Here is an 18,813-nt window from a genome sequence, read left to right as displayed (position 1 = left end):
ACCAAAAACTCTGTATCTACTAAACAGTAGCTCCACATTCACATCTCCCCGCCCCTAGTCCCTGGTAACTTCTATTCTGCTTTATGTCTCTATACATTTCCATATTCTAAGTACCCTGTACAAGTGGAATCGTACAATATTTTGTCCTTTGTGTCTGGCTTATTTCATTTAGCTGAAGTTTTCAAGGTTCATCCATATTGTACGGTTATATTCTTAAAGTCAGTGGAAAACTGACAGCTTAATGAACAAAGTCATTGATCAAGTATTTATTGAGCATCTTCTGTATTCATGGCAATAGTTCATAGTTACAATTTATATTCCTTCAGGATTTCTTAATCCTGTACCAGATACAAAACAATCTCTGATTTGCCTATGGTCCCTGATAGGAATGGTCATCAACAGTGGCAAAGAATGACTCCCCAAAATACTGTCTTTGCCTTCCTAGTGGTCACTGCTGGGGATTTTTCTTTCTTTTTTTCTTCCTTTGTTTTATGGATATCATTGCTGTTAACTCCTCCTCTGGACCTTACTCTCAGCGTGTTTTTTTTTTTTTTTTTTTGGCGGTACTCAGGCCTCTCACTGTTGTGGCCTCTCCCGTTGCGGAGCACAGGCTCCGGACACACAGGCTCAGCAGCCATGGCTCACGGGCCCAGCCGCTCCGCGGCATGTGGGATCTTCCCGGATCGGGGCACGAACCCGTGTCCACTGCATGGGCAGGCGGACTCTCAACCACTGCACCACCAGGGAAGCCCTCTCACCTTGTTTTAATTCTAGTCAACTGACCCTATTTTTGTAACAGGAAAGTGGTCAAGGAAGAAGAGAGTGAGAGAAATGGTGCACCTACCTTTTCTCTTGAGTCCTCTAAAATAGCAGCTGAGACAGGGAGATGAATTCCATTTCATTATTGTTTTCCCACAACTTGCTCATCTGAAGTCATTACATTATCTTAACCACTTTCCACTGACTTCATTGTATTTCCTTATTGGTCACTTTAGTTTGCTTTATTCCAGAATATTCACCTTAGTTCCTTATCCCTGTCTCTGTATAGATCACGTTTCGTAATTTACCATCCATGTTAGTAGACATGTTATTAGACTATTTTATGTACTCTTATTTCATCAGATTAGTTTGGTCACTTAATATCTGTACATCTGAGGGGGAAAATTTAGTTTGCAAAGCAGGGATGAATTTCTGTGATTTTATTTTTATGTATATGTTAATGTACTCTGCTGTTTGAACATTAGGAAACAGCAATCAAATACATGACAGATGGATGTTTACTGAAACATATTCTGGGAGATCCAAATCTTACCAAGTTCAGTGTCATTATATTGGATGAAGCCCATGAGAGAACTCTAACTACAGTGAGTATTTTACTGTATCAGTTATTTATTAGACAGTTTACTTCTTTTGGGTAGCTTTGTACTGTATAGTGAATTGCCTTCTCTTACTTACATTTTAATCTATTCAAATGGGAATCCTTTGGTTAGGAGAGCAAAATATTTAAAATAAATTGGTTGTTATGTACACTTGTGACTTATTAGAAATTTACTTTTCTTTCAGGACATCTTATTTGGTTTATTGAAGAAGCTGTTTCAGGAGAAGTCTCCTAATAGGAAAGAGCATTTAAAGGTGGTAGTGATGTCAGCAACTATGGAATTAGCCAAGCTCTCTGCATTCTTTGGAAATTGTCCAATATTTGATATACCTGGAAGGCTTTATCCGGTCAGAGAAAAATTCTGCAATTTGATTGGTCCACGAGATAGAGAAAATACTGCATATATTCAAGCGGTATTACTTGGCATCCTTTTTATGTCTTTTCTATATCTATGATTCTAGTTGATTGAGTAGTTTGATAATTTATTTGTCTCTATTATTTTAATGGCAGCCCTCATAGGTCCTAGGACTTTTTTTAAAAAAGATTTATTATTTATTTATTTACTTATTTTTGGCTGTGTCGGGTCTTAGTTGCAGCACGCAAGATCTTCATTGAGGCATGCAGGATCTTTTGTTGTGGCGTGTGGGCTCTTCTTTGTGGTGCACGGGCTTCTCTCTAGTTGTGGTTTGCACGCAGGCTCCAGGGCACGTGGGCTCTGTGGTTTGCAGCACGCAGGCTCTAGTTGAGGCATGCAAGCTCAGTAGTTGTGGCACGTGGGCTTAGTTGCCCCGCGGCATGTGGGATCTTAGTTGCCTGACCAGGGATTGAACCCACATCCCCTGCATTGGAAGGTGGATTCATTACCACTGGACCACCAGGGAAGTCCCAGGTCCTAGGACTTTCGAGAATCAAGTTTAATTTTTCTGTGGAACTAGGGGAGGTGGTGGTGGTGGGGGGACTGTATTTCCACTAGCATATTATGCTTGTGTTTCTTGCTTTAGATTGTGAAAGTGACCATGGATATCCATTTGAATGAAATGGCTGGAGACATCTTGGTTTTTCTGACTGGTGAGCATTCAGTACCAGGTTTTAAAAGTTTACTATTTGTACAAGGGAGCGGGGCACCATGATAGAGTGTTACCTTTGTTGGAAAATCTAGGCTCTACTCATGTTATCCTAGCCTTTTATGATTTTCTGAGTAGTTTTAGATATTATATCTATTACAAGATATATAAGGTAATTCTACACTGCCCTAAAAACCATGAGTCTCATTAGTAAACATAGGTAAAATACACTGACTTTTAGTAGAAAGATATTAAACGGTAAAATATTAATATTTTTATTACTCTATCTTATATAGAGCTGTTAACCACACTAAACAGTCCTGGATCTGAATGATTAATTTCATTATTTCAAAAGACATACTACTAGCTCCTTTCTTCTTTGAGTGGTGGGATGGTACTGTGTGGTAGCAGTACATAAGGTGTAGAATCCATGTCTCGTAGACAAGCCTTTTTTGGAGGTCAAAAATAGAAATAGTTAAATCTCAGACTAGTGTGATTTTTCAAGTAGCAGCATCCTACTAACAGATATGAGTAATTTCATGGCTCACCTCCTACACTGCCTTGTACCCCTGTCAGAAGTGAGACATTGTAACAATCTCTTAGCCTTTTTGAGGTACTTAATTAAGCATTTTGAAATACACCTAAATGTAGTATCTCCTGGACTAGCCTCCCCTATGGTAATGATTAACTTTATTGAGTCTTCCTCAAATATACCATATTAGCAAGATGAAAGGCTTTATGACTATAAACATTTTTATTCCTTTAGAGATTTAAATTCCTTGGAAACTTTCTTCTATTTTTAATTTTATTATTGTTGAGATTGAGTACAATTTATGTGTTCATCTACCTTAGATCAAATGAGAGATTTAAAATAACTATTATGTAAAACCAATATTAATCTAGAAGGGTTTTTTTTTATTCTTAAATTGATTTTGCTGTTCAGTTGCTGACATTATTTTCTCCCCTCATTTCAGGTCAGTTTGAAATCGAAAAAAGTTGTGAGTTACTTTTTCAGATGGCAGAGTCTGTTGATTATGATTATGATGTCCAAGATACCACTCTAGATGGCTTGCTAATATTGCCGTGTTATGGATCTATGACAACAGGTAATTCCTAACTAGAACAGAAAATTTGATTTTTAAAACTTTTCATTGAATAATAACATGTATACAGAACAGTGTTCAGATCTTAGGTGTTTAGGTCAGTGAATTTCACAAAGTGAACTCACCTTTGTAACCAACACCCAGATCAAGAAACAGAGCATTAGGAGAACCAATCAGCATCCCTTTGAGAGAAGTGATTTTTTTTTCTTGAAATCTTTTCACATTCACTTTTTCAAGACCTTGGACATCTATCCCCCTTACTATTGTTATGAGTGGCCTATGTCTTATCCCAGCAGAACAAAAATATTGTTGGTAATTTTTTGAAATTAAGGCTATAATTCCTTGATAGTAGTACCATAAGTCAAATCTGATTTGCCACTGCCACGGAATTTCTAGAAATTTTGTATATCCTTATATATCTGAAACAAACCAGTGGATTGTTTTCTTTTTATGTAGCTACACACATTAGTCTACTTTTCAAGTGCGATGTTCTTTTTTAAGTTCAAAGAGCAAATGCAAACTCTTATTCTATTTGTTCATAATATTGTTGAATGAGGTTTAGAATTTGTTTTATAAAACTATTTTATTATGGAATTTGACTTGTAAAAGCAAAGGGAAGTTAACCTGCAGCCTCCTATTTGAAGTTTGATTGGGATTAGCATTTAATGTAATGCAAAAAGCATTTAAATGTTTTTATATTTTACGTGTAGTTTTGTTTCTGTTGAGTAGGTGGTTCTTATCCTTATATTAACGAAAAATGTTCAGGAATATATGTGTTGGTAAATAACCATAGACCATGTGCTATTTTGGAAATCTTTTTTGTGATGATATTGAGCCCTTGCTCTCAACATTGAGATCTATTTTAGATTTTTACAACTTAAAGGGAATTTGTAGGGTCATTATTAGATATTTAATGTTCTCATTGTTTTTTTTGAGATTTTATCTACTAACTTTTATAATTTACTTTATAACTGATAAGATAATTCAAAACCTGTTGCAGTTGCTTTGTTGTTAACTATTAACAATATATATATTTTTTCTTTTTCTATATAAAGTAAATAATTTCATTCTTTCCATTTTACTGCCATATTGAAAATAATGTTCTCTATCTGCCATTGCTTCTTGATTATCTTCCTGAAATTCAGTTTTTGTACTATTAAAGGTTGCTAGTGACCTCCTGTTCCTCAAATACCATGGCTTTTTTCTATTTGTATTTTGATTTTGTGTTAATATAAGTCTCCTTAAATGCTGTTGTTTAGGATAATTATTTGGTTCTCCTGACCACTATTTCTATAAGGCTGCTGTCTTCCCACGCTCCCTGGCCTTTGTTCCCTTCTGAATGTGACTGTTCCCTAAGGTTTCATCCTTAGCTTGCTGTTTTCTTAGAATTCTCTGTTTTGGAGAGGTTGGCTCCTAGGATTCATCTGTCACTTTGTGATGACTCCTGAAAGCTGTCTCTAGTTCAGTCTCCTGCACTCTAGACCTGGTGGGTCTCACAGGGCTTTCTGGTCTGTGCATCCTAGATCATACAATCCAAACAAGTGGCAACTCCTACAGGTTTTCTTTTACCTTTATCTTGTCCAGATCACTCATTTTTCTTTTTTTTTTTCTCATTGTCATCATTAGAATTGGGATCCTCAGTTTGCTTTCCTGAGCTGTTAACATATCCTACTAACTTGTTTTCCCTGATTTAATCTACCATCCTACCTGCCATGATAAACATAATCTTCCAAAAGCACAGCTCTGATTGTGTCAGTCTCCTGTTGGGTACCTTCATCCATTTCCTATTGCCAACTGAATTATAATGCGAACTTAATAACTTGGTATTCATTATCCTTCCGGTATGACTTCTACCAGCTTTCAGCCCTAATTCCCAGTGTATGTGATTTTCTTTGTTGGTGTATATGCGTAAATGGTAAAGATGTGGGATTGGGTGTGAGTAGAGCCATTATTAAAGGGTTTTGTTTGTTCATTTTAGTTTCCCTTCCGGTTCCAAGGACACTGTAAGGGTGAGCTACTGGTGATCCATTATGATCATAACAATATTTATTGTAGCAGTTTATAACAGTGCAAAGAGGCATTCAGATGGAGCTGATGAGGTACTAAGTAATGGGTGAGGTGGAGTTGGATGAAGTAGGGAGAGGGTGGCAGGTTCCTGGGATCTAAGGCTTTCTTTCTAAGCCTGGTAAATACAATATAGCACTTATTTTCTTTATTATTGCTACTTTGGGTTGTGGGGAGAGACACATAACATTATCATGTTATTTCCTTTATTTCCTGTTAGCTTCAGGAACAGAAAACTTGCACTGGGGAGTGAGGAGTGGGAAGAAGAGTTTCCTGCTTATAGCCTGGAGTGAGGGGGTACAAATGGACCTAGGTTTAGTGAATAAGTAAAAATTATGAGGTGGATATTTTATATTTGCTCTTATTTCTGGGCTAGCCATGAGGGTGGCTGACTGTTTCAAAGGGACATCTTAAAATACCTCCCTACTTGACATAAAAAATTCTCATCTGTCAAATGTGAAGAGGTGCTGTGGTATCCCTTGTACTACCAGGGTCATGTGACCCTGCTCCCTGGGCTGAACTCCCCCAAGCCCCAGCCTTTGCAATGTTCACTCAAACTCAAAATGTAAGAGAGATTTTTGATTCCTTTTCTTCCCACAACATTTTTGTGACTCTGTGTTTGCTCTTTCCTGAACTTGTACTCCTCCTTTCCCTTTTATTCTCCCTTTTCACTGGTTGAAATATGCTATTTTGTTTCACAAGTGCAACCAACTCCATAAGAACCTTTCCTGATTTCCCTCCTCACAGCTGGTTTTTCTCTCTTCTTCATTTGAACCTCATTGTGCTTTACTGTATCTCTTGTGGCACTTAACACATTTATCTTGTGTTACGATTTTCTCATCCCCTCTATGAGATTGTGAACTTCCTGAGGTCAAGTACTAAACACTGAAAAAGTCCTGACTAAGTATTTGTTAAATTGAGTTCCAGATTTTTTACTTTCTGCTGGATATTCTATTAATGTCTTACACCAAACACTATGTCTGAACCTTTTTCTTGTTTCTCTCAAACCTTTTCCCTCTTCTGACTTCCCCCTTTTTGTTTAGGTCTTACACTCCTTCAGGTTGGTCATGCATTTAGGGAAAGCTGAACCCTCACAAAAATTTATGAACTGAAATATACCTGTTACTTCTTAAGTGACAGTTATTTGCATGGAATTAGACACTTTTAGCACTGACGTAATTATCTAATTCAGTGCTTCTTAGCCTTTTGTGGAGGGTGGGGATCTCAGATTTTTATTTTTAAGTAATGAAAGCCTGGCTGTTTTTCTAGAAAAATGCACATATACCCATATATATATATTTGCATAATCAGATTTTTTTATTTTACAGATAGAGGCTAAGTGATGTTCCTGAGGTCACATGGTGAATCTACATTTGATAACTGGTTATATATTCAGTAGTGGAGAATCTAACAGTACATGTGTTTCCAGAATAGATGAAGAAAAGGAGAGGAGTTTTACCTTGGATTAGTGTACAACATTTTAAAAGGGGAAAACCTACGCATTCAGATTATTGCATAAATCCAAAAATAGTTTTTTTTCCTTCTGCTTGCAAACCAAAGCTATTACTTCAATATAGCAAGTACCAAGTGTCTAAGATAGTTTCCTTAAATGTTAAGATTAAAGATGTGGGGGAATAAGGCTAATGAGTTTCACATAAAAACTTTTAGTCTATGTGGAGTCTCCCCAAATGGGAAAAATTTTCTTTTGTCTTAAAAAGAAATATATACTTTTTAAAAACAATAAAATCAGCAAAGAAAAATAAACTTACTCAGATGCCACCAACATGATTAAGTGATAATCAGTATTAATATTTTGAGGCATATTGTTCTGACCTTTTTATTTATGCATTTAGATATATTTTATTGTTTAGTGTTTTTTTTAACAAAAATGGATTTATTTTACATATGCTCCTTCATTTTTCTTTTTTGCCCTTTGTAGAAGTTTTAAAAGTATAGAAAAGTACAAAAAAAATCCATTTTCCACTATGCAGAACTAATAGTTGGTGTCTCTCTTTTAAGAAAAATTACTCAATTGAGGGAAAATAATACAGTTTCATTATAAAGAATTCAAGCAGTGTACAGTTTTACAAAGGTAAAAGTAAAGAAATCACCTCAAACTCCATCCAGAAATAACCGTCTTTAACATTAGAAAAAACATTATTCAGATCTGTGTGTGTGTGTGTGTGTGTGTGTGTGTGTGTGTGTATGTGTATGTATGTATGTGTGTACATATAGAAGGATAAGTAAGTAGTTAGATAGGTTGACAAATACTTTTTTTAAGAGAGAGATTATACTATTAGCTGCTTTTTAAAAAAGTATTTAATTTTTCTTGAATTTACTTGAAGGAATTGTTAACTTCAAGAATATCTTTCTTTACCACATGAGATAATATTTTATAAAAGAGTGCTTTAAAGTTTAAAAGAATGAAAAATATTAAGCTGAAGTTAACATCTTCTTTTTAGACTATATTTGATTGGAGATCTTATCTGTTGCCTGATTTGAAAGATGAGCACTTAAGTACTGATATTCTTCTATATCCTCCCCTTCTGATTTTTGTTAGTTATTTTTACATTGTTCAGTTGTATTCAGTATTTACTATCAATCCTTTTACCATGGTTTTTCCATTTCTAAGTTACTTTCAGTTAATTATAGATTGGCTAGATTTTAACCTTTTTTTTTTTTTTTTTTAATAGAAGAGCTCTTGGGTGTTATTTTTTTTTTGTAGTTCTTTTGTTTAAGAATGTGTGGCTTTTGCCTTTATACTTGAGCTACATCTTGGCTGGGTTTTATGTTCTTGGGTCACACTTTCTTTTCCTTAGAACTTGGTAGACGTTGTCCAGTTGTCTTCTGGCATTGAATGTTGCTGCGGAGAAGTCTGAGGCCAACCTGATTTTTTTTCCCCTCCTTGTAAGTGATTTGCTTTTTCTGTCTGATTGCCTGAAAATTTCTATTTTTATCCTTAAAGTTCAATAGTTTTTAATTAGAATATTTTTTGGTGTTGAGTGTTTTATAGTAAAATTGTCCTGGAATTTTATGTGCTCTTTTTAAAAATCAACTTTATTGAGGTATAATTTACATACAATAAACTGTGCCTGCTTTAAGTATATAGTTCAGTGAGTTTTGACAATGTATATACCTGTGTAACTACCACCACAAACAAGATAAATTATTCTTAGTTGCTCTTTTGATCTGCAAATTCAATTCTTTATTTCAAGGAAATTCTCTTGGGTTATATCTTTGTATATAACTCTTGTCTATTTATTGGTTTCCTACTTCAGAGTTACCAATTATTCTTATGTTGGATTGCATGTCTTCCATATTTTTTAGCTTCCTTCTAGTTACTTTATCTTTTCAACTGCACTTACTGATTATCTCAAGCCTTTTCTCTATGTCAGAAGTTTGATTTCAGCTGTATTAGTGAGAATTCTCAAGATATTTTTGACTTACCCAAAAATGACTTCGGGGGGGGTAGAGTTTGAGCTGAGCAGTGTTGTACCTCTTTTATTCTGTTCCAGAATCATCTTTTTTCCCCCTTTGATTGACAATTTCTGTTTATAGCTTTATGTTCCTTTTATACACATATTCTCTCTCTCTCTCTCTCTCTCTCTCTCTCTCTCTCTCTCTCTCACACACACACACACACACACACACACACACACACTTTCTCTCTCTCTCAAACACGTTTCTGCTTTGGGATCAATTTGGAACAAATTCTTTGAGGACGTTTCAGTTGGCCTTAACATATGTCACATACATGTATCTTAGTAGCATTACTCCATTAAGAGCGTTCAGTGGTCTCTCCTCAGTATCCTTATTTCTTGGTAGATTTTGGAAAACCTTTCTGCCTCTTTGCCAATCCCCCCCCCACCACCGTTAATTTACACTCTAGTACCTTATTAGGTGCATGGAGGTAATCAGGAGAATTGCTACATCTTAATGAAAATATTGTTTCCCTTTTTCTTTGTGGAAAGTGAGCATGTGCTTTAGGATATATGTATTTAACTTTTTCCCAAACCTTTATAAACAAACATAAAATTGGCATGTGTTTATACTTGTGGAATATGGTGAAAGTATGTGGGTAAAATGTAAATGTGAAACAAACGTGAGTCTTGTCAAAACAGCAGTTTCAGGCCTTTTTTTTTTTTTTGCGGTACGCGGGCCTCTCACTGTTGTGGCCTCTCCCGTTGCGGAGCACAGGCTCCGGACGCGCAGGCTCAGCGGCCATGGCTCACGGGCCCAGCCGCTCAGCAGCATGTGGGATCTTCCCGGACCAGGGCACGAACCCGTGTCCCCTGCATCAGCAGGTGGACTCTCAACCACTGCACCACCAGGGAAGCCCCAGGACTTTTTAATTGACTGTAGTGGACAAAATGATAAACTGAAAGTTTGCTTGAACTGAAGACTAAAATTAGGTACTTTTAAACATGGGTTAATTGAAAAACAGAGTTATTCATAAATATGCTCAGACTGGACATTTCTAATTTATGTAAAATTTTAGGGTAATGTGGAATTTCAAAGGTAGAAGGATCTCAATTTATTATTTATATCATGCATTTTTAAATTGATCAATTCATTGAACTTTACTGAGCACTTTCTATGGTCCAGCCATTGTAGGTACTGGGCATATGTACCTACAATGACAATGTACATACCTGTGTAACTACCACCACAAACAATAAAAGAAAGTCCTTATTCTTACAGAGCTACATTGTAGTAGAATAGATAGACAATAAATAATAAATAAATGTGTAAACATATAACTTAAACTGCAAAGTAGTATATGATTCCTTTGAACCGTCTGAGCTACCTAAATCTAAGAAACACCTAAAAAATAATTTTTATCACTTATGTGTAAGCTGCCTTTCTAGCACGTTTTTTTTTTTTTTTTTTGGCGGTACGCAGGCCTCTCACTGTTGTGGCCTCTCCCATTGTGGAGCACAGCCTCCGGACGCGCAGGCTCAGCGGCCATGGCTCACGGGCTCAGCTGCTCCGCGGCATGTGGGATCTTCCCGGACCGGGGCATGAACCTGTGTCCCCTGCATCGGCAGGCGGACTCTCAACCACTGCGCCACCAGGGAAGCCCTCTAGCACTTTTTTACTTGTGAAATTAATTTCAGAATGATTTTTAGAAAAATAGCAGCAATACTTGACTTGGTTTTAAACTTGCCTGTCTATATGTAAATCCTGGGCAAGCTGCTTGACCTCTCTGGGCTTTAGTGTTCTCATCTGTAAAATGAGATAGTTGGCCTAGTAACATAATTTTAAAACTGTGATTGTCTGTGCCACTCCTTTTCCCCTTCATAATAGTTCAACTTTGGTCTGTTTTATATATTGCGGATACATGGATCTTTTTAAAATTTTCTTTGGAAACAGGTTTTGTACTTTATTTAAAAACAGGTTTGGTTAAGATTTTCTTGGCTGCTGAAAAGAAAACAACTTGAGGTTGTTCAGGTAGAAAGAGTGAATTTTCTGAACAAATTTCCAAATATCTCGTGGAAATTGCAGCCAGGCATTTAAAATTTTTCTCTTTTTAAAGGATATATATGTACTTACTGTTCTAATGTATAACATAAAATAGTAAACACATATAAAATAAAAAGTTTAAAAGGATGTTATGAGAAATATAAATAGACATGCTAATGATTTCTTTTCATACCCCAATCGATTGACTTGTATACTCCCTGGAATTATTACTCCTAATTTTTGGATGTCATTGAAATAGATGATCTACCCAAATCCCTTGCTTGACCTCTCTAGCTTAAGTGATCTTTTCCTTCATCCCACCATGGCCACCCCTTCAAAAATTTAACGTTGTAGACTTTGTCATTATCTTCATTTCTGATCTCAGTTTTAAACCTCTTTCTGATGATTACTTCCTGTCTCTGCCAGCTCACTCTTCTGTTCCTAATTCAACAATTTTCAGATTGCATTGAGATTTGTCTTATCACTTATCTCCTTTTGCCTATGCCGTAATCATTTCCTTGCAAACATTAACTCTCTTGTCCTGTTCTCTGCTTAACCTGTCAGGAGGGCAAGTCTGGTCAAATCCACCTTTCTGCTTATTTTACACTCAGGCCTGAGAATTGCCAGCAACCCAGAAATACTCTCTTGTGAACTCTCATGGATGATTCATTTTTTAATCTCTTTAGACTAGCTTTCCTGCATATATACTAGTCACTTCCCTATGGTTCACAAGTTAATTCTTTCTCTTTGCAAGAAACTGGCTTAATCAAATTGAGCATCTCTTGGACCTTATTCCAAATTCACAGGAGAATGAGACTGGCCCAGTTGAAGGGAGATGTTTATCTTTGGTGCCACAAACTATGGCCAGAGGAGCAAGGTATCATACTATAAGCATCGCTGCTGAGGCCCACCCTTCAGAATGTGTGGATAGTGGAAATAAGGGTGGTGTTACTTGTTTAGAGTTGGAGTGATGAATTGGGCAGACACCTGAAAAAGTAAAAACTGCCTTAGCTAATCAGTCTTTAAAGCATAGAGAGGTTCTTAATCTGTTGTCCATGGATAGACTTCAGAGTCGTAAACACCCTGTTATTTGAAGATTTTTTTGTGTATGTACATATGTGACTTTTAATGGAGACAAGGCCCACAGTTTTTAAATAGTCTCTAAGGGAGCTATGACCTGTATAAAGGACTCTGCTGTAGGGTTTATTTTAGCAATGATCATCTGTGATGCCATGGATCTAGAGATCTTAATAGTGAAAGATGAGGAAAAATAGTTTTTGCTATTATATTTTGAATTCAAGATAATTAAAGAGTGAAGAAAATAACTTTTAATGAAAAGAAATGAGTTTTTCAAAACTTCAGTTTGACAAATGCATGTTGTAAATTAGTATTTTCTCTTTACATATATTTTAGATCAACAGAGAAGAATATTTTTGCCACCTCCACCTGGAATTAGAAAATGCGTCATATCCACCAATATTTCTGCAACATCTTTGACAATAGATGGAATCAGGTATAACTTTAAAATTCCTTTTAAAGCTGAGGAAGCCACTTAGCTAATCATAAAGCATTAAGTTTGTGTCTCTGTGCCCTCCACTAATTCCCTTCTCACTTTTTTAACCTGTAATCACCTATCATATTTTGTAATTATTGATTGCTCTGAATAGGAAATGGAGTAGGAGGTGCACATAGTATTTCTGTTCACACTTTTTTTTTTTTTTTTTTTTGCGGTACGCGGGCCTCTCACCGTTGTGGCCTCTCCCGTTGCGGAGCACAGGCTCCGGACGCGCAGGCTCAGCGGCCATGGCTCACGGACCCAGCCGCTCCGCGGCATGTGGGATCTTCCCGGACCAGGGCACGAACCCGTGTCCCCTGCATCAGCAGGCGGACTCTCAACTACTGCACCACCAGGGAAGCCTGTTCACACTTTTAAAATACTGGTACTTGGTAACATGTAGCTTTCTCTTCCCAAATTTAAGATTATGTGTGATGTTTCATGGGTTTCTTTAAATGGGAAGCCAAACTTGTTTTTTCTATATTACATTACCAGCAGGTACCTAAGATGATCTGATATTCCCTTCTTACCTGTCAGCTCCACTTCACATAGTAAGCTTTGCATATCCAAGTGTTTATCTGGAGGTAATGTTGCTTGCTTTTCACCCTTTTGTGAAATGGACTTTTATTTTTCAGTGTAATCAGTGATGCCATCAAATTTTGGAGTAAATTTTGTAGTGAAACACTTATCAGTCTAAGTCTAGACTGATAGCTAATGTGAAGTTCTTTCAGACTGTTGAACCACATTCCTTCTCAATATTTATCTTTTACCCAATATATTTTATGTCCTTAACTAAGTCTGCCTCTGCCACAGGAAGGCTGGACCTGACCCAGAGATCCTATATGTTTCTTTTGGGTAAAATGATCATCCAGATCTAAGAGGAAGTTTAATTTCCTCTGCTTTTCTCTTTGCTTTAAAAATAATGGTTTCATTAAGGGCTTAGGTAAGCAGCTGTCTTGAGTAAATTAAGCTCTGCCATTTTCTGTTTCCAGCAAAGGCAAAAGTCATTAAATAGCATGTTTCAGAATGTTCCCTAAGTGAATGATAGACTTAATACTGTTCCTAACTTAGTTTTTTACCTGACTTATTCTCCGTTTAGTTGGCTTAAAGTGGCATAGTTAAAGGCTAACTGGAATTAGGTTCTGAACCTGTTAGAATGGTTTAGAGCTGATTTTCAAGTTTATTTTTTTAATGGGAGAACATAAAATTAACATTGAAAAGTGAATAATTAAGTAGTATTTATTACATACATAATGTTGTGCAACTACTACCTTTATCTAGTTCTAAAACATTTCATCACCCCCAAATAAACACCTGTACACTTTAAGGGGTTGCTCCCCATTTGCGCCTCCACCCCAGCCCCTGGCGACCACCCCTTTCTGTTTCTATGGATATCCTATTCTAGATATCTCATATAAATGGAATCATACAATATGTTACCTTTTGTGCCTGGTTTCTTCCACTCAGCATGTTTTTTGAGGTTCATCCATGTTGTAGCATGTATCAGTACTTCATTCCTTTCTGTGGCTGAATAATATTCTGTTGTATTTGTATACCATAATTTGTTCATCCTTTCGTCCCTTAATGGTTAATGGACATTTAGGCTGTTTCTACCTTTTGGCTCTTATAGTCCTCCTACAGTGCTACTATGAACATATGGCTACAAGTATTTGTTGAGTACTTGTTTTCAGTTCTTTTGAAAATTTCAGCCTAGGAATGGAACTTCTGGGTCATATGGTAATTCTATGTTTAATGTTTTGAGGACCCTCCAAACCATTTTCCACACTGGCTGAACCATTTTACGTTTCCAGTAGCAGTGTATGGGGTTTCCAATTTCTTGACTTTCAAGTTTTACACTTAACTTAAAAGTTGTTACGTAGTTGTTCGTTTGGTAGAAAAGGAGTACCCAAAGTGGTTAAAAATTAACAAGTCTTTCCTTATTTTATAGAAACTTACCTTTTTTTCATTGTACTTAGATATGTGGTAGACGGTGGCTTCGTGAAGCAGTTAAATCACAATCCCAGGCTAGGATTGGACATCCTAGAGGTGGTTCCGATTTCAAAGTAAGTCTCTGTGTTAAGCCTTTTTGTTCAAAGAACAGTTTATTAGATAATTTCTGATTGGTTTGGGGAAGGAAGTGAATTACTTAGAAAAATCACAGAACATTTTGGGGACTTTGTTTTTTGTTTGTTTGTTTTTTCTTCTAAAGGAGTGAGGCCTTACAGCGAAGTGGCCGAGCTGGCAGGACTTCCTCAGGAAAATGCTTTCGCATCTATAGTAAAGATTTTTGGAACCAGTGTATGCCTGACCATGTGATCCCTGAGATTAAGAGAACTAGTTTGACATCTGTAGTTCTGACCTTAAAGTGCCTTGCCATACACGACGTAATAAGGTATGTAGACAACTTGAAAAAAAGAAAAATTTGTTAGGGAGTAAGGTTATTCCTCAGAAATTTTTTTCAAGTATTTGACTCGTATGTCCCTACGTTTCAAGGTTCAGCTAAACCCAAATACAGGGCTTCTTTGCATTGCTTTACTGGGATTTGATCCCTTGCTCGTATTCTAACCTTGGCTTAATGGAGTTTTCATGCTGATGTTTATTTGGATAATTTAATGACCACTGTTTATCTGTAATGAAAGGTGTACAGTGACCCTAATGCCACTCAGAAAGTGTTGTTTTTTTTTTTTTTTTTTGGTAGCATCTTTTGTATGGCCAGCATGGTACCAAGTACGATGAGAGACAGAATAATACTCTTTAGTAGGTTTTTGCTTTCACTAAGCTTAAATTATAATGGGGAAACGAGATTCGACATGAAGCAAAAAATAGAACAACTGTTAAATTAGTTAAATGTTGAAGAATATAATTAGTATAGGACAGAATATTGTAGGGGCTTGAAATTTCATATTATGAAATTTATGGTAGAAGAAATAATGAAAGCAAGTATTATCTTGGTTTTAATTTTGGTCTTAATTGGAAATGTTAAAGTGTGAGGAACGTTGAGGGAAGGTGACCATGCCTTCTTTAAATGCATAATAAGAAAGGAAGTAATTACTAGGTGCATCCAAATATGTATTGTATACTCTTAGAAAGCCATCTAAGATTTTTTTATAGTTATTATCATAAGACTAGAGGTTTTCTTCTTCTTTTAAAATTTATTTATTTTGGCTGTGCCGGGTCTTTGTTGCGGCATGTTTAGTTGCGGCACGTGGGATATTTTTTTAGTTGCAGCATGTGGGATTCTTAGTTGCAGCATGTGGACTCTTAGTTGCGGCATGCATGCAGGAACTAGTTCCCCAGCCAGGGATTGAACCCGGGCCCCCTGCATTGGGAGTGTGGCGTCTTACCTACTGGACCACCAGGGAAATCCCGAGACTAGAGATTTTCTAGATGAGAATATAAATCCTAGAAAGAGGAAAGCAAATATGTAAAATTCTAACTGATATCATAAATAATACTAATGAGAAAGAAAAGCCATTTAAAGAAATCTAAATGGCCAAACAGATGAACCCATATTTAAAAGTATTATTTATAAAGGCTAACAGCAGCATATAATCAAGAATAAATATATATTAGAAAAATAGGAACAATAATTACTCAATATCATCTGCACTGAGGTTTTTTTTTTGCGGTACACGGGCCTCTCACCGTTGTGGCCTCTCCCGTTGTGGAGCACAGGCTCCGGACGCGCAGGCTTAGCGGCCATGGCTCACGGGCCTAGCCGCTCCACGGCATGTGGGATCTTCCCGGACTGGGGCACGAACCCATGTCCCCTGCATCGGCAGGCGGATTCTCAACCACTGCGCCACCAGGGAAGCCCTGCATGAGTTATTTTTTCATCTTAAGTTTTAAGACTTAGAATGTAATGAAAGTTCTTAAAATGCTAGAGACCAGAAAAAAAAAAAAAAGACTTCTCTCCCCCACCCCCCCTTTTTTTCTCCCAGTTTTATTGAGATATAATTGATATACAGCACTGTATAAGTTTAAGGAGTACAGCATAATGACTTACATACATCATGAAATGATTACCACAATAAGTGTAATGAACATCATCTCATACAGATAAAATATTAAAGAAATAGGAAAAAATTTTTTACCTCATGATGAGAATTCTTAGGATTTACTCTCGTAACAGCTTTCGTATATAACATACAGCAGTGATAATTATATTTATCATGTTGTGTCTCCCTGCTCTTTTTAAGATGTGTGCAGAATATGGGCAGGTACAACCAGAATTTGGAATAGGTGGTATAGTATTCATAGGTGACAGAAAGAAAATGGAACTTTTCAGTTATTATTTTGCCTCCCCCTTTCTCCTCCGTTAGGAATGATTTTAAAACTGAAAAGATAAGAACAAGTCCAGATAAGAAGGAATTAATGACCAATATCGATTAGGAAATAATGAGAGAAAACCTAATGACCATAAATGAGTTTGTATTGTGGCTTTAGACATTATTTCCATGGTACCAGAAGAACTTGCAGATATAATGTCAGAGATATCGTGGGGCGTCTCTGAGAAATTATGCAGAACAGGTTACCAGAAAATTGTGAGAAACTCAAAAATCAATTTTCCATTTAAGAAGAGGGCAGGTTATAGAAACAACTGCCCAGTAAGCTTGACATGATTCTTAGCAAATTCTAGCATAGATTATTGGAAAATGGTTTAAGAGAATATAATATATTTTAAAAAATATTTATTTATTTATTTGGCTGTGTTGGGTCTTTGTTGCAGCAAGTGGGATCTTTCCTTGTAGTGTGTGGGCTTCTCTCTAGTCGTGGAGCGGGCTCTAGAGCGTGTGAGCCCTGTAGTTTGCAGCACGCGGGCTCTAGTTGAGGTGCGCGAGCTCAGTAGTTGTGGTGCACAGGCTTAGTTGCCCCGCGGCATGTGGGATCTTAGTTCCCCGAGCAGGGATCAAACCGTGTCCCTTGCATTGGAAGGCGGATTCTCTACCACTGGACCACCAGGGAAGTCCCTAAGAGAATACAATGTTGATTTGTAATCATCAATGTGAATCAAAATGGTTCACAAAGAATATGTTATCATAAACCATTTTCTTTTCAGTTTGAAGGCAGGACCATCCACTTAATGGATGCACCACAAGGATTTATTGATTGATAACCTAATGTCTCTTGTTTTCAACACAATATTTAACAAGATTACATTGACGTATTTGTGAATAAGATGTGACAGTACTGCTGAATTAGGGTATATTTGCCAAATAGCCGAATCCAGAAAGTACTGATTAATTGCTCACCAAGCCTTGATGAAGGTTTTACTGGTAGTATGCTGAATTTCACTCTTTCCTGATAAGCAGTTTTAATGAAAATATTAAATAAAGATATTGAAGTCATGATTACCAGATTTTTGGAAAATATCTTCATTTCTAATGGGTAGATGATTAAAACCAAGATTTAGAATGGTCTCAATAGGCCAGAACCTTGGGCAAAAATCAACAAGGTAAAAGTCTGAAGGGGTACACCTTAAATCTTACGTTTTGGTTGCACATTAAAGAAATTCAGTGCGGAAAAGATCTGAAATTATCAGATCACCACAAACATAATATGAGCTTGCAATTATTACTATGTTTAAAGAACAATTTTAAAAATTCCACTGGCATAAACTTTGGTTATATTAATAAACCAGTGTCCAGGTGATTGGGAATTATAGCATTCCTGTTCTGTGTTGGTCACTGTACATTTGGAGTTCAATTTTGCATGTCATCGAGTTTTATCAGGAGTTTGACGAACTAGATTGTTTCTAAAAAATGCTAAATATGGTTGGTGGGTCTCTTAGAAACCAAGTAATACAAGGAGAGTTTGACAGAATTGGTAATTGGTATAATCAAGGGAGAGAAATAATTGTAGTTTTTACAAATCTAAAATGGCTCTTATCTAGAAGAGGAAGCTGACTAGTCTGGTATTGCTCTAGGATAGGAGTCGTAAAATATGGTCTAGGCTCACTGACTGTTTTTGTAAATAAAATTTTATTGGAACACAGCCACGCCCATTCATTATGTATGGCTGCTTTTGCTTCAGCAGCAGAGTTGAGTAATTGTGACAGCGACCATATGGCCTGTAAAACCTAAAATATTTACTATCTGGCCTTCTTTAGAAAGTGCTTGCCAACTCTTGCTCTAGCAGATACCAGGACTTGTTGGTACAAGTTGTAGGAAAGCTGACGGTAGAACA

At 36.6% G+C, this 18,813-nt stretch overlaps 1 protein-coding gene across 2 annotated transcripts in view; it reads left to right on the top strand.

Moving 5' to 3' along the window:
* DHX40 (DEAH-box helicase 40) overlaps positions 1 to 18,813 on the top strand; it is a 53,834-nt gene that overhangs the window by 2,788 nt on the left and 32,233 nt on the right. For both annotated transcript variants that reach the window (XM_030881766.3, XM_030881765.3), the window contains exons 4-10: positions 1,245 to 1,364; positions 1,564 to 1,791; positions 2,380 to 2,446; positions 3,417 to 3,548; positions 12,486 to 12,585; positions 14,604 to 14,690; positions 14,837 to 15,019. In XM_030881766.3, the coding sequence (XP_030737626.1) occupies positions 1,245 to 1,364; positions 1,564 to 1,791; positions 2,380 to 2,446; positions 3,417 to 3,548; positions 12,486 to 12,585; positions 14,604 to 14,690; positions 14,837 to 15,019 (917 nt within the window). The remainder of the gene's footprint in view (positions 1 to 1,244; positions 1,365 to 1,563; positions 1,792 to 2,379; positions 2,447 to 3,416; positions 3,549 to 12,485; positions 12,586 to 14,603; positions 14,691 to 14,836; positions 15,020 to 18,813) is intronic.

Source organism: Globicephala melas, chromosome 20 (assembly GCF_963455315.2).
Source record: "Globicephala melas chromosome 20, mGloMel1.2, whole genome shotgun sequence".
In the NCBI taxonomy this organism is placed as follows: Eukaryota; Metazoa; Chordata; class Mammalia; order Artiodactyla; family Delphinidae; genus Globicephala; species Globicephala melas.
Note: the sequence above shows the minus strand (reverse complement) of the source record. Positions and strands in the feature narration are given on the sequence as shown.